General features: G+C 55.9%; 4 protein-coding genes across 4 annotated transcripts; 2 read left to right on the top strand and 2 right to left on the bottom strand.

The window, feature by feature from the left end:
• Positions 1 to 420: 420 nt before the first annotated feature.
• Positions 421 to 3,195, top strand: M409DRAFT_16922 (uncharacterized protein; the record flags this gene model as incomplete). Its single annotated transcript, XM_033803824.1, has 1 exon — positions 421 to 3,195. The coding sequence occupies one exon, from the start codon at positions 421 to 423 to the stop codon at positions 3,193 to 3,195; it is 2,775 nt and encodes a 924-aa protein (XP_033673860.1).
• Positions 3,196 to 3,989: 794 nt separating this feature from the next.
• Positions 3,990 to 5,046, bottom strand: M409DRAFT_49471 (uncharacterized protein; the record flags this gene model as incomplete). Its single annotated transcript, XM_033811254.1, has 2 exons — positions 3,990 to 4,632; positions 4,709 to 5,046. 2 exons carry the CDS (start codon positions 5,044 to 5,046, stop codon positions 3,990 to 3,992), a joined length of 981 nt encoding a protein of 326 aa, XP_033673859.1.
• Positions 5,047 to 5,939: 893 nt separating this feature from the next.
• Positions 5,940 to 6,591, top strand: M409DRAFT_62610 (uncharacterized protein; the record flags this gene model as incomplete). Its single annotated transcript, XM_033815249.1, has 2 exons — positions 5,940 to 6,415; positions 6,477 to 6,591. The coding sequence occupies 2 exons, from the start codon at positions 5,940 to 5,942 to the stop codon at positions 6,589 to 6,591; spliced, it is 591 nt and encodes a 196-aa protein (XP_033673858.1).
• A 789-nt stretch (positions 6,592 to 7,380) lies between these two features.
• M409DRAFT_35425 (uncharacterized protein) lies at positions 7,381 to 10,542 on the bottom strand (the record flags this gene model as incomplete). Its single annotated transcript, XM_033810396.1, has 1 exon — positions 7,381 to 10,542. One exon carries the CDS (start codon positions 10,540 to 10,542, stop codon positions 7,381 to 7,383), a length of 3,162 nt encoding a protein of 1,053 aa, XP_033673857.1.
• Between the last annotated feature and the right edge of the window lie 4,263 nt (positions 10,543 to 14,805).

The following is a 14,805-nucleotide window of genomic DNA, read 5'->3' as shown; positions in this document are numbered from 1 at the left end:
TGCAGCTCGTCGCCGTCTGGCACTGCATCTGCACTGCGAGTCCTCTTCTCATGTCTCCACCATGACCACCACCTCCCGCTGCCGCCGCGTGCCTCGAGCCCCTAGCCTGAGAGTCGCCGCTGGCACGAACATGTGTTGAACCGTCATATCAACCGCGGGCTGCATCATCTTCTCCGTGAATCCATTGTCGCGAGAACAACCCCTTTTCCGCGACTCTTCCTTGCTCTTCACCGCCTCTGCTCACCTCATGCCTCAGACGGCGACGACCACGATCTAAGCAGGCGCTCAATGGAATCACGGGATTACCCTCAGCGCACAGACTACAGACGAGAGCCTCAGGCCAGAACGCCAACGGCTGCGGGGTGCGTTCTCTCTTCCAACCAACCACCCACCTGATGACTCGCGACTAATGGCAGAGCAATGAGCAGATCCAACCGCTACCCTTACGACCGCTACGAACCACGCCCGTCCTATGCGCCGCGATCACCAACCTCTGAACGGGTTTCGCGATATCCTCCTCGTTCGCCGGTAACGAAGCGACGTTCGTCATGGCCCCCGCAGGCCTTTGCGGAGGATGAGGTGGTTTCACTGCGCCGTGAATCGAACGCACAGCAGCTGCTACAAGATGTAGGCAAGGATGAGGCAGCCGCACGCGGAACCATCGATCAGGAGCCGCTCATCATCGACAATGGCGACGTGAACAGTCGAAACGAACGTCGCTATGCGGCCTCAGACTCCGAGCGAGACACGCGTAAGCCCAGTGGCATGCCAACTCCTCCGACCAGCGAAGATGAAAGAGTCCGCAAGGCCAGGCGGAAACCGTCCAAGTTGGTCATCGACGACGACGATAGAGTACCGGAGATTTCTAAGAGAACGTCTTCGCCATATGCTTTCACCAAGCCAACGAAGCCGCAACCAACCACCTCGAGTGATCGATATAGCTCGCGTGACACATTGACACCGCCTTCATCTGGAATTTCTGGGGTCAAGACAACCCGTTTCGCAAGCTCAACTCCATCTTCCCCACGACGAGATTCAGGCCGTCACAGCCCGAATGTAAGGAGGGGCAACGACTACTTCAATGCAGGTTATACGAAGAATGAAAGCGCCATTGACGATGGAGACGTCGATTACAAGACGTTGTCAGGCAAGGGAAAGAAGGTGACTGATCGACCTTTGGTTGAGAGTCCTCGAGTCTCTGCTGTCGACTTTGCCGCGCCGTCAGTCAACTCTCAACCCATTAGAAAACTCAATCTCGATGCTAGACGCAACACGGATACGCAGAACACTTTGCCAACCTTGGGAAGACTAAATGTCGACAAGTCTCGCCGGCCAACCCCTTTGATGGCTTCGACCTCACTTAGTGAAGCTCAAAACACAGATCCTATCTCGTCGGCAACATTGAATCCAAAGTCGGCCGATACATATCCAGGATATCCTCGTTCGAGGGAGTCGAGTTACGCTTCGTCTCGTCCGGTATCACCAGCTGACTCGATCGGGAGGGCTCCAGCTCCAGGGGCTCGTTCACCACGAATGAGTGCAGAATTCTCTCAGAATAGCAGTGGAGTCGCTTCAAGGCCAAGCTCGGCAGGGGCATCAAGACCTAGCTCACCGTCTCCTCAGACGCCTTCCATGGAATCACCACGCTTGGGTAGAACCGACCTTGATTGGAGTGCGCTATTAGCCGCCAATGCAGCGAGGAAAACCAAGGCACCTTCACGACTTACATCCACTGTTCCTCGGGAACAGTATTCGGAGTCTCCGAGGAAAACCAGCTCTAGGGACGGCCCTCCTACCTCGACGAGCTCTCTACCTTATCCAGAAGACACCACGTTGATGGGTTCAAGCATAACCATGCCACAGGAGCAAGACCACGCGTACGTCCATGGGAAGCAGACACCTTTCGCACCTTCCTCATACGAATCGAGAGATGCTGCACGGTCGTCATCACCAGCTCCAAGTACCTCATCGTACACTTCCACGACATCGGCCAGACCTGGCTTGGACCGAGCACGGTCGGCATACCTCGCTTTCCAACAAGGCGAAAAGGTTGGCCCACAAGCACGGCCTCGACCAGCAGAGGTCAAACGAACAGAATCATTCGCCACTTCGTCCGAGGCGAAGAAACAACTTCAAGTACTGATGAAGAAGGGCCTCCCTGCATGCCCTCGACCTGATCCCATCGACGGATACGACGACTGGTATACCGTCACCGGTGCCACCAACATTGACTTCTGCCCAGATTGTATTGACACTTTATTTGAACGAACTGTTTTCCGGCCACACTTTCGTCGGTCGTTACCGCGTAATCTTAATACGAAAGTTCGATGCGCTTTTGGATCTCCTTGGATCCGACTGGCATGGCTGCTCACCCTCCAGCAGCAACGGACCGATCTGAGTCTGCTTAAGGATCTTGCCGAGATAGAGGACACGACGGATCCCTGTCCTGGTGCTGTGCAGACTATGCAGTCGTGGTATGGACTGCGCGATCCCGATGGCTTGTTTGTGCGAGACTTTCATGTCTGCTTTGGCGATGTCCGGAAGATCGAACGCCTATTACCGACTCTGTCTGGAACGTTCGTCAAGCTGCCACACCGCGCATCATACGAGAAGCGAGTGTGCGCAATTCGCACGGATAGCAACCGCTTCTCGGCATACCTGGACGCTCTCGTATCGACTCACGAAAGAGCCGTCTCATCCCGCAAAGGAGCCGATCCAATGCCTCTCATTGATTTGGTCGAACGCAAGACTCGTCTGCGAGAATGCACTCGGGATAACATGCTGATCGGCGGCCTCTGGCATTTCGCACCAGACGTTCCCACACTGACCATTTGCGAGGACTGCTTCGAATCCGTCGTCGAACCCGAGATTAGAAAGAACTCCTCCGTCGCGCGGAAATTCAACCGTACCCTCCAGCCCGTCTACGGCGAAGGTATCGGAAGCAGCTGCCAGCTCTACTCACGGCGAATGCGCAAGGTCTTCCAGCGTGCGGTCGAGGATTCTGACATCAAGTACCTGTCCCGCAAATCGAAAGAACGCAGAGAAGCCGAGCTCTGGTTACAGGATCGATACAAGGAGGTCATGAGGAAAGCGAAGCGTTTGGCGCAGGAAGGGAGTGTCGGCGAGGACGATGAGAGGCGTTTGAATCGGGAATTGGAGAAGATTTCGACCGAGTGGAAGGAGAAATGGGAGTAAAGACTTTGTCAGATTGGATATACACCCTGGGATAATGATGCGAAAAAGTTCGATTCGGTTTTGGGGATCGCGGTGGATGGGATAGGAGGCGTTTTCGTTTTGTGGGTGGGTGGCAAGGTGGATGGTTGATGAAGTAGTTGATGTGACCTAGAATGGCATGATCAATGAAATGTATGAAATCATGAAATGATACATTGAACATGAACATGAAGCTATCAACACATCGAGCCATGATTCCAAATACATATCGCTGCCGTGGAGCAAAAGATCGACCCTCATCAATCCATCAATAATCCTTCTCGCCCCTCCTCCTCGACACCGACACCGACCCCTTCCTCGAAGCCGACCTACCATTCCCCAACCCCGTCCCCGTCCTCCTATGCTTAAACCTCCCCGGCCGATTCTCCCCAACCCCACCCTGCCCACTCCCACTCCCCTGGCTCCCCGGCGCATTAACATTATCCGGCAACTCCTCGCCCAACATCGTAAACTGACTACTCCTTAACCTCAACCTCCTCTCCTCGAGCGGATACAGCCCCGCCTGGACCCTACGTTTCGCCCAGGGAAATATCGCGGTGAACAAAGCCGAGACGACGAAGACCGGGATCGCGGCCCAGAGGTACCAGATTGCGGGCCAGGTGACGGTCGTCATGCCGAAGAGGGAGGCGAGGTAGGAGATGGGGAGGAAGAGGGTGGCGACGGCGGTGAGGAATGCCGAGTTGTCGGATTGGATCGCGTTGGTGATGTTGAATTCTAGTTCGATGAGGTTGTTGAAGCCTTTGAGATCGTTGTTGTTAGCTATTAGGGGTGGGGATCGGGGTTTTGGGGAGCGTACGATCTTTCAAACCATCGAGCGTGCTCTCGAATTGCTCCAGATCTTCCACTGCGTCGTCCATATCCGCCCACAAAGGGTCTTTCTGTTCGTTCTTGGGGACATCATCTTTCAACTTTTGCAATTTCTTGAAAGCACGCATGTGGAAGTGGAGGTACTCCTTCATGTCGTACAGTCGATCCACTTCGATATGCATCCTACGCGTTCGTGTCTTGACGGGGAGGTGGCGGCCGTGGCTGTTTTCCTCGGCTTCCTCTAGCCGAGCCAGGACTTCGCCGATGATGTTCTGCCAGTCGGTCAGGAGCCAGTAGAGTCGGGAGAAGGTCCAGCAGATCCCTTCTTCATCCTCGCGGGGTTGGTCGAAGTCTTCGTCGCGCCAGAGGTAGGTGAATAGGAGTTGTGTAACGATGTGTTCGCAGACTTCGTCGGATTTGGTGAAGACGATGGTGACGGAGATCTGGGGGTCGAAGCGACAGGCTCCTCGTCCGCAGAACCAGACTCCTGTTCGGAAGCGGAAGTTCTTCATTGACGGTAGGCCTTGGTCTTCCCAGCGAGGTGGATCCATATCCACGGACCAGTAGTAGACTTGGGGCACATTCATGTGGCTGTCCGATGATTAGCAGAGGCGGCAGATTGGTGGTTGAGTTAACATACTCCATGATAAAAGTCCACGGCACATACTGCCCACGCTTACTCGCCTTCTCAGGAAACTGCATCGTCCCAGCGAATTGCACCGCACGGTCGAGGTCGGAGATATCAGACCAGTAGTCCTCGATGCATGAATGAAGGACGTCGCCCAGCCATGGTTGGTACCCATTCACCGCGATGACGAGAGGATCTCGTGGATGAGCGCGTGTCTGTTCATCTACTAGCCGTGCAAATCGAGTCGCATCTCGGGGGCCTTGTGCTTGGATCTCGTGGTACTTGGTCGAGCTGCGTCTGCTCCCGACTCGAATGGCGATGGGCTCGTTGCCGGGGTCCCAGGTAGGTCGCCGCCGATGGGGTCGTCTCTTCGACATCTCGCGCGCAGTCTATGATTTAGTACAGTCGTGTGTCGCACAGATGCATGTACAAGTATTCGAGAAAGGTAGGTGGCACGAACCTGGGGTTTCTTCTCCTGACCCAAGGAAAGAACGTCTGTCGTGCGTGGACACTCCTTCCTCTCATGACAACTTGCCTTGATCCATGACCTACGATTTCAGACTTCGTGTCGCTGGCAGAAGGCCTTAATACTCGCTCGCCTACCTGCCGCATCAGCTGAATGAGGGGCTTGGCGGCTTGATGATGGCCTGGACCAAACGAGCTGCTTGTGGCTGGCGAACTGCTCCTTCAAAAATGCGTGCAGTCTGCGTTGTTGCATTATCCCATTTCTGATGAACTAGGTGTTAACAATCAATTGCTCCACATAAGAAGACAACCTATGCGAGTGCCAGCTCATGGCAATGGACGAATCCATCCCCAAAGTTGTTGAGGAAGAGACGGCCGTCGTGGTGTTCTCCAAGCCAGTTTTAGAACTTGGCTGGCTCCCTCGCCGTCCCCAGAGTGGTCAATCAAGCGAAAACTTGCTCAGTCCGGTAAAATACATATCGACGTCGATGAGCACGTTGGCGTTCTAACTCTCCTCGCAACCCTTGCTCGGATCGCAACAGTAACCAGAAAATCGAATCACCCGTCGCTGTTGCCAGAATAGAAGCCACGACCAAACGATCAGCGGAAGGCGACGGCGAGACAGGGAAGTCGCGAACCTCGAGCCCTGCTGGAATACTTCGGACCCCACGGAAATTGGCCTTGGGACGTCAGGTCAAAGGAGACAGACCAACAAGTCGAGATATCAACGGCAAAACACCCGTCGCTGAAAGAGAAAACCACATTCGCTCACGGATCCAACAACCTCCTAACCCAACCGCACAAAATGGACATGTCCGGCCACACCGACTCCTCCTCCTCCAGCACCTCCAGCGGGATGACCTCAATGTCCATGTCCATGGTCTTCACGACCGACCACTCCACCCCCCTCTTCTCCTCCCAATGGACCCCCACCACAACAGGCGCCTACGCGGGCACCTGCATCTTCCTCATAATCCTCGCGATAATCTCGCGCCTGCTCCTCGCCTTTCGCTCGACGCTCGAGCGGAAATGGCACGACCGCGCCGTGAATCGTCGGTATGTCATGGTGGCCGGGGAGAGCGAGCGCGAGCGGGAGAGGCAGAGTCTGCCGGCGGAGGAGAAGAGCGCCGAGGCGACGTTGACGACGAATGGCTTGGATGAGAGCGTGAGGGTCGTGCGGACGGCGAGGAATAGGGGGATGGAGGTCGTGCCGTGGAGGTTTAGTACCGATTTGCCTAGGGCGGGGATTTTTTTTGTGCAGGCGGGGGTTGGGTATCTTCTGTAAGTCATTCTTCTACTTATCTTGTTCTTGATCAAGAGGCTAATGGTTTTTGGGTGACAGGATGTTGGCGGTCATGACTCTCAACGTGGGCTACTTCCTCTCGGTCCTCGCAGGACTCTTCGTCGGCGAGCTGGCAGTTGGTCGATTCATCACGGCCGACGACGGTCACCACTGATCCGCGCAAATCATAATGTCTAAAGAACTGCATCTGGAGCGCTTTATCTTGTAGATATGAAATACAGGGAAAACGTCTTGGTCAAACAGAGAAGACTTTCTATTTCAAAGCTTTCTGTTCTGCTCTACTCTTGTCATCAAGACTTTCTTCTCCTTTCGTACAAACTTCCAGCTCTTTGAGAAATGGCCGTAGCAAACCGTTTCGATGGTGCAGTAATGCAATCTTCCGAACAGCTTTTTTCTCTCTCCGGACATCATATACCAAAATACAAACATCATCCCCTCCAAGCCAGCAGCAGAGCGATGTGCAAGAATCGAAAGGTAAACAGAAAACCAAAAGATAATGCCCTCCCCGATACCCAATGTTCCCCTTATTTCCCCAATGCATGTTTTCCCCCCAGATGCAATGGTGTTTGTATAATGTACACGAACAAAGGAGAACGTCGAGCGGGATTTTCCCAGCTCTTGGTCGTCAGCCAGCGCATATTATTTCCCTTTCCCCGCCGGCGATGCAAATACGTCCCGTCTGAGCGAGGGTATGATGAACCCCCCTTATGCCTGGTATTCCCAAGAGGCTCCCCACCACGAAACGCCGTCGCCAAATACAAAACTGAAAATTCTCCACATAACGCAAAGGGGTATAAGACGAAGTATACAGAATGCCGACCCAATGATGAAGCGCGAGTGTCCTGCTGCGCGCTAGTCGTTGATGATAATGTTGTATCCTTGGAAAAACGCCGACCCAAATGAGATGTAGTGGTGATGGTGATTGTGGAAGATCGTTCTCCCATCATTTGATAGACTCGCGGTCCATGCTCGAAGTTCGGCTCAAAGGCCCGGCAATCTCGCTGCCGTTGTCTTTCTTCCGCCGCTCGCTTGGGTTACGGCTGAAGATGCGACGTGGCCAAGACCGCTCCGGCCTGATGGCTTCGGGCCGAGGGGACGCTGACGGGTCCATCAAGCCGTAAGCGTTGTCTTCATGTTGCAAGGGGATGGGCCCCTCCTTCTTGATCTTGACGAATAGCTTTGCGTCGCGATATTGCTCGCCCTGGGGGTTGAACAATGGCAGGTGCCGGTACCCTTGCTGCAGACTGCTGAGCTTTGCCGTGAAGGTAGCGAGGAGGGCGCTGTTGGAGGCCGACTTCTTCCCCTCTGGGGCGTTCCACACCGTCCAGCGCACAAAGATCAGGTTCGGATACTTGGTCTCCGCCGCAAGAGTGATGAGCTGGTAGTACTGGGGATCAAAGCCGTTGCCCTCGACAATGCGCGTTCGCTTGCGAAGCGGTGACCCGATGCCGGATGTTCCATCACGCGCTGACGCGTCAGTACCACCTTCAGCCGTCGCAATACCACGAGCCTTGTCTTCGGCCGAGTACATTTCGAATTCGATGTAGGGGTTCATACCGGCCTCGGCATTTTGGTTTCGTGGTCGCGGCAGTCGCTGAGCAGAGATGATTTCGACGCTGAACTTGACGAGCTTCTTGCCCTTCTTTTCCTTCTTCTCGGGCATCTCGGCGATAGTGTCGGCGATGGGTACGTGTTTGGCATGACGAAGCTCATCTGGCTTGAGAACGTAGCCGAGGCGGTCTGAACCGGCAGCGAACATGGCCTCGTTGACTTGTTGATGAACGTCGTAGGTTTGCCAGTTCAGCGCAGCCATCTGCACGCCACGTCGCCACGACTGCAGCGGATTGAAGTTGGAGGAATCGATACGCCTTGGGGCAGGATAGATTCTCATCAGATACCGCTGGTTGTGCTTCTCGAGAATTGCCTTGTTATCGGTGTTCTTGGTGCAAAGTCGGTCGAATGTATTCTCATTCAGAGAGTAGACATGGTTGAAGGTCTTTGCGCCTGGTCCTTGAAATTCATTGAACTTGATGCCCTGAGTGTACACGCCCAATTTGCCCAGTTCGCCGGTGATTCTGCTTGTCTTGGTGCGCTTCTTCGAGTTCTCCGACTTCAGGTCAGAGTTCATCATAGGCACTTCATCGCTGTCCTCGGCAGAGCTACTTGGTGTCGCGGTCAGACCAGAAGTGGTGGAGCCTCGCGGCGTCGAGGCGGGCTGAATCTCAGAAGGACTGGTCGCGATTGAGCTCGCCACCAAAGGTGAAGAAACGTTGCTTTGATTCTCAATCGAGGGGGTTCGGGTAAAGCTGTTGATGCTTCGTGCCCTAGAGCGCCCAACAGTTGAGAGACCGTTAGCCACGTCGTAAAGCGGGTGAGGTGGTTGCATGTCTTCAGAGGCCTTGACTTTGACCAGGATCCGGTGTCGCAACTCTTCAGGAGATGGTAAACTGACAGGATTCGGCACGATTGGCTCCGTCACCATCATGGTGCCGAAGTACTTCCTCATCAGATCGACCATGACAAGCTGCTGATCCGCGCTGCAATGTACCTCCAGAGAGACAATCAGTGGATAAGGCGAGCTGTTGAAGGCGTACTTGGCAATGACGGAAACACAGTCTTCGAACGGGATCTTGGTCGTCATCGTTCGACCATGCGTGACCATAGGTCTGCCATCGTCGCCGTCCCAGCAGTCGATCTCCACGCATCGACAGCCTTTTACCAAGGCGGCGATATAGCCTTCCACACTGGATGCTCCCGCGACTTGGCGACCCAACAGGTAGGTGTTGTGCGAGCTAGAGATGTAGTACTCGTTCAGGGGTTTGTCCAGTGTGGGCTCGCCTCGAAGTGGTACAAGTGGTGAGCTGTGTGACGATGTGAGGAAGTTCTGGAAACTCTGCATGTTGAGCATGCGTTGGGGGGCTGCGGGTGGCGCGTCCGGCAGAGCAGGTCGGTTCTGCGAGGGACGGGAGTACTTGTCAAACACGCTCTCCCAATATGCTTTCTCCTTGATGACGTCGACGGCCTGTTCAGTCTTGAGAAAATCCAGAAACGTCCTCAGGTCCATGTCCAAGTCAGTGCCGCATTTCATGTTCCTGTAGATGTGTTGAATGTCCTTTCGTTCGCGGAAAGACTGGACGAAGCTGCGGTACTGCTCAAAGTCCAAGCCAGCTGCTTCGTCGGCAGTGACCGCCCTGAAGTGAGTCTGGACAGCAGAGTCGGAACAGTTGATCTCGAGTTTACGGCATAACCATCTTGCGTCGTCCAAAGAGAAGCGTTCCTCGACAGGCTGTCCTTTACGAGCCATGACTTGTCGCCACGCCATCGTCATGCTTCGTTCGCTCTTCTCAGGTGACGAAGACAAGGCGTTCATGATCTCGATTCGTTCTCTGGTCACGGTGTTGAGTGCATCCGTCCAGAGCTTCAATAAGTAGTCGTCAGGCATCAGAACATGCATTGTCTTGATGGTCCTGCCCTTTGATCGTTCAGGTACATCGTAGACGATCGTGACCCAACGACCCTCCTGCTCGTCAGGTATTTGGACGTCGTCTCGGGCGTTCCTCGACTCGATGCCTACACGTACTTCTCTCACATCGTCGATGAAGAACGATTTGCTGGGGTTCGACGAATGCCAGCATACCCGCGCCGAGTTTGAATCCAACCAGAGTTTGATCCGTTTCGTGCTACGCTTCGTAAGTTTCGTGAGCCAGGTCCCGTTTTCCAAGACAGCGGAATTGGCTGGTGCGATGCCTCCTTCGAAAACGCTAGTGTTGTTGCCGTTGCTAGAAGCCAAGCTGGGCCTGCCAAGGCTGATGCCGAGGCCATTGCTTCGGTCTCGGAAGGAAGATGGTAAAGCGGGATAAGGAGTGTCTTCAATGACGTCCTCTGCGGTGCTGTCCAGATCCAGATCTGAGACGTCCTGGCCCATATCAGAGGCGCCATTGCTATCGCTTCGTCGGCGAATGAGAGTAGGGCCAGCGCTAGGGTCGCGAATGCGCATTGAATGTTGGGTGGACGCCCTGCGTCGAAGTTTGTTATGTGCTCCTCGAGAGAGCCTGCGAATCAGACTCGGGCTCCGTCCCAGGCTAGGACTTCGCCCTATACTCATCGCATCTGCCATTGCGCCAGGCGGGGCGGTACGAGTATGAGGTGACGGGGAGCGTTCGGAGAAGATCTCTGACATGGCCGAACGCGGGTTGGGAGACGAGGCGTAGATTTGAGGAGAGTAGCCGTTGCTTTCCTGAAGCGAATCCTGGGATACGGCTGGGAAGGGTTTGGTAGAGTAGTGGAAAGAGCTGCTACGGCTCGACGCAGCGGCGCTCGTAGCAGCAGAAGCGGGGGTCACAGTCATGGCGACTGTGGTATTGATGGTAGCCATTGGAGGTGGATAAGATGCGGCAGCTTGCGCTTTTGGGGTCGATCCGGCAGCAGACGAGGCAGACTGTGCGCGCGCGGCATCTTGATCGTGCGTGTCGGAGGGTAGGTTCATGTTGGTTGCGGTTGCCGTGCTAAGGTGGAGGGGAATTACTCGATCCGAGCACGCCTGCGCATGGTGACCGACAGAATCAGAGCGCCGCCCGTTGAATGCGTAACACAAGGAGAGCTGGGCCGGTGAGAGGCAGCGAGGCGTGTCGCACGGCGAGCGTGACAGGTGTAGTTGGCCGACGAGCGTCGCCTGGGAGGACGGGTGGCAGCAGGCTGGACCAGCCAGGCGCACAGCAGCAGACGGACGGGCAGATGAAACCTGGGGGCCAGAGGGCACAGCGGCGGTAGAGAGTAGACGACGATGGAGGGTCAAGGGCGTTTCAGTGGCTCCCGGGCCTCATGAACGGACGCGCTGGCGAGGATCCGGCCTCCAGCTATCTTTACGTCTCTCTCTCTCTCTGCGCCAGGCAGACGAGCGGCGTGCTGCAGATGTCCAAATGCAGGGCGATTTCAATGTGGTAAGGCTGAGATGCACCCCGCGACGAGCTATCTTGGGTGTCGCTGCGGATGTCGAGAGCAGACGTCGGTGACTGAAGGAATGGGGGCCAGCAACGGATGGCGCGGCTGAGGGCGAGGAGGAGCGCGCTGCAGCGGGTGCTGTGTCGTCGAGGTGCGGTGTGTCGAGAGGCGAAGGAGAGGAGCAGCGCGCAGCGGCTGCGGCGAGAGGGCGATGATATGAAGGAGTGTGGGTGTGCGTGGTACGGGTGGCAGCGACTTTCGAAGCAGAAGAGCGGATGTCGTGTGTGCAGCCCGACGCCAGCGGGAAAAGCGAGCGCTGGGACAGGGATGGGCAAAGTCTATTTGGCGTGCCGTTGGACCTCCCTGACAGCATCGAGGACCGAAAAGTTTCCTGCTGCAGCGCGGCGATGACTGTTTGATGGACGGCCGCCGTCGCAGCTCGCGCGCGTCAAGCACTGAATGGATGCAGCCTGCAGTCGCGATGATGACTTGCAGGAAGGCGCGTGCCCTGCCACTTCCTCTGCGCTGCTGCTGCTCGACGGGGCTCGCTCGCTCGCGCGCTCTCGTCTCGTCTCACTGCCTGCCGAAATCTCAGGTACGGGCGAGGTGCTAGCCTAGTGTGCCTTCCCCCACACGACGAGCTAGCGGTCGCAGCTGCCGTCGCGGTGACGTAGGCGCATGGGCCACCGCGCTCCGCCAATGACTCGCAAGCCGTGCTGGCCTGCAATCTGCTCCTGTGTTTCGCAGCAGCAGTCGCGACAACTCGCCTCTTACGCTCTCTCCACCACATGGTCGACGACGGACAACTGATTGAAAGGACGCCCTCGTCGCGCAGGCGTTCTGTAGCTCCGCGGCGACGACGCTGCTGCATGCGAACCGCGCTCATGCAATCACTCCTCATGCGATGCGCTGGCAGATTACTTGGGCATTGGAACTTGCGCGCAGCACCCGGTCACGCGGCGGCCTCATGTCTGCCCGTCGTGACTGCAGGGCCCTGTTCTTCTCCTCTACCACTCACTACTCACTGCGGTTCGCGCTGCCTGTGTCGACCTGCCTTGCCTTGCCGCTTCACTCCGGCACCGTCAGTCCGGCGCGACGAGCCAATGGATTGCTATACGGCTTGTCCGAGCTGCCAGCCCAGCTGTATACGAGAGCATTATTTCTTGCTCTTGGCGCAGGATTCGGATTCCTCTGCTTCACCTCTTGCTCCCTCGCTCGCATTCCTCCCGCGGAGCATGCCTGTCTCGTAGCCGTAATGAACCCTCTGCCTGCCTATCCCCAGGCTGTGCACCGCGCACGAAATCATATCGCCATTCTTGCGCACTGCCGCTAGCCGTCTGCCATGCCATGCTTCGCCTAACCCCAGCCGCACCTCGTAGCCAGGGCATGGCTGCTGCAGCTACCGTTTGCCTTCAGTCTTGCGCCCAACCAGCACCACGTGAAGCCTGAGTCAGTCATGTTGGCATCACCACTCGCCCTTCTTGCTTTGCGGGCGTTGTTCTGGAACCCTCGGAGCCGAAGACCAACATGCAGCACTCGCCTTTGTCCAAGTTTCGCGAATCTTCATAAGCTCTTCGCGAACACCACCTGGCTGCGCTCTAACCACTGTCACGGTACTGCTTACGAGACAGGAGGCTCAGTCCAGCGCAGCTACCCGAGCGAGCGACTCCTTCGTCGCTTGGCACTATGCGCGCATGCGATAAAATAGAAAGATCGACTAGACTCGTAGCAGGGGTGCTTGAGAGACTCCACCCTTGAAGCACTACCGAACGCTCGCGGGAACAGCGTATCTAGGTTAACGGTCCTCCAATCATGGCAAAGAATCGGTGAATAGGTCTATGACTGGGTTGAAGCACAAGCTATCAGCTGAGCCGTCACGCCTTCTGAGCATGGCGGTCTGCAACAGAGAAGTTCTGGCAAGCAGGTTTGAATCCCGGTGAAGTCGTCGTGTGTCGTCACCGCAAAATCCGGTCTGAACGGACGATTGGCGCGCAAGACCTGCGTGAGGATGGCCCAGTATGCGTCTGACAACAAAACAACAACGCGCCGACCGGACGACGGCGGTCAGGCGGAGTTTGCTACACGCCCAGTGCCCTTCAGTCCCAGCACGATGGCGGCATGGCCCAACTCGACGGTTCCGAGAGTCGGCACTGCGCTCAAACGAGGCGACGACGTCGCTAACGCCTGCACCCACCACATATCAATCCGATGCGTTGGCGCTGCGACTGGCCTGAAACTGCCACAGAATGAAGGTCGAGTTGAGCCGAGTCTGCCGACTGACAGGGCCCCTTGCCGCAGAGTCAGGGATGCATCTGCACTCCGCTTGCGTGGAATCTTCGCTCACGTCTTCGAAAGAAAAGCGAGTCACAACATTCGCCCGAGATTCACCAGGACCTCGCAGTCTGACGGTCAGACAACAGTGTTTCGTAGCCAGCACCATGTCCGGCACTCAAGCTGTCACATTCTGAGTTTCGGCATATTTCTGTGCGAAAGGAGTTTGTCGGGTCGTCCAGGAGGCTGAGTCTGACGAGCGATTACTGCTTTCGTTTCATCCTGAACATTATTACTCCGGGGACAGCACCGCAGTCGAAATGCAGTCCTTCTACCGAGCCCTTGTTGCTGCACGAATCCGCTTCTCATTGTCAGCTCCGCGCACATGACCGCTATTTCGTGGAATCCCGCGGGGTCTGCAAAGCTGTTTGCCTTGCCATGCAGTCGCATCCCATCGCGGACACACCTACGCCGAGTGCTGACCGCGCCGAGACCCCGATGTGCATCTCGTTGCGACTGAAGCTCCGTTATCCGTACAGACCTTCTGCATTGCCTGTGTTTGTCATGCGGTATCGTGCCTACACGTCGTTCAGTTCGGCCGGAGAACCTCTCGTTGATCACACTGCCCGCCGGTGCCCGTCATGAACACAACTTGCTTGGCTTGCGTGCGCGGCGTTGACGTTTCATGCGGCATACCGCGTCTGCGTCGAACGTTTGGAGTGCTGTACGCGATTTCTAGAGTCGCAAGAGATCCTCGGTCAGGAGCATAGTTCGATCGCTGGTCGTGACGAGACATTGTGCAGCCACCTTCGTCAGTAAACCCAATGAGCATGATGATAGACATTCATCTTCGATACTTCGATACTTCGAAACTGATCCTCGGCCACTCACTAAGAGCTCGCCGAGCTTCTCTCAGGCAGTCAGTGTCCGAAGCTGCACACAGACACTCACGTCAGGCGTCCCATTTTTCAGGAGCAGAAGAAATTTCATCGCCAGCAGCAGATGTCGACAGCAACGCCCAAGACCCTTTTGCAGATCAGGGTCATTGATATTGCCTTCACGACGTTTATGGGTCCTCAACGACCGCTAGCGTGTGAACGGTTCAGGGGCTTTGCCGTGCTGTGGCTTTTGACTTTGGCTCCAAACTGCTTATTTC

The sequence above is a fragment of the Zasmidium cellare genome (genome assembly GCF_010093935.1).
Source record: "Zasmidium cellare ATCC 36951 unplaced genomic scaffold M409scaffold_2, whole genome shotgun sequence".
NCBI classification, from domain to species: domain Eukaryota; kingdom Fungi; phylum Ascomycota; class Dothideomycetes; order Mycosphaerellales; family Mycosphaerellaceae; genus Zasmidium; species Zasmidium cellare.
This window is presented reverse-complemented; position numbering and strand designations above follow the sequence as displayed.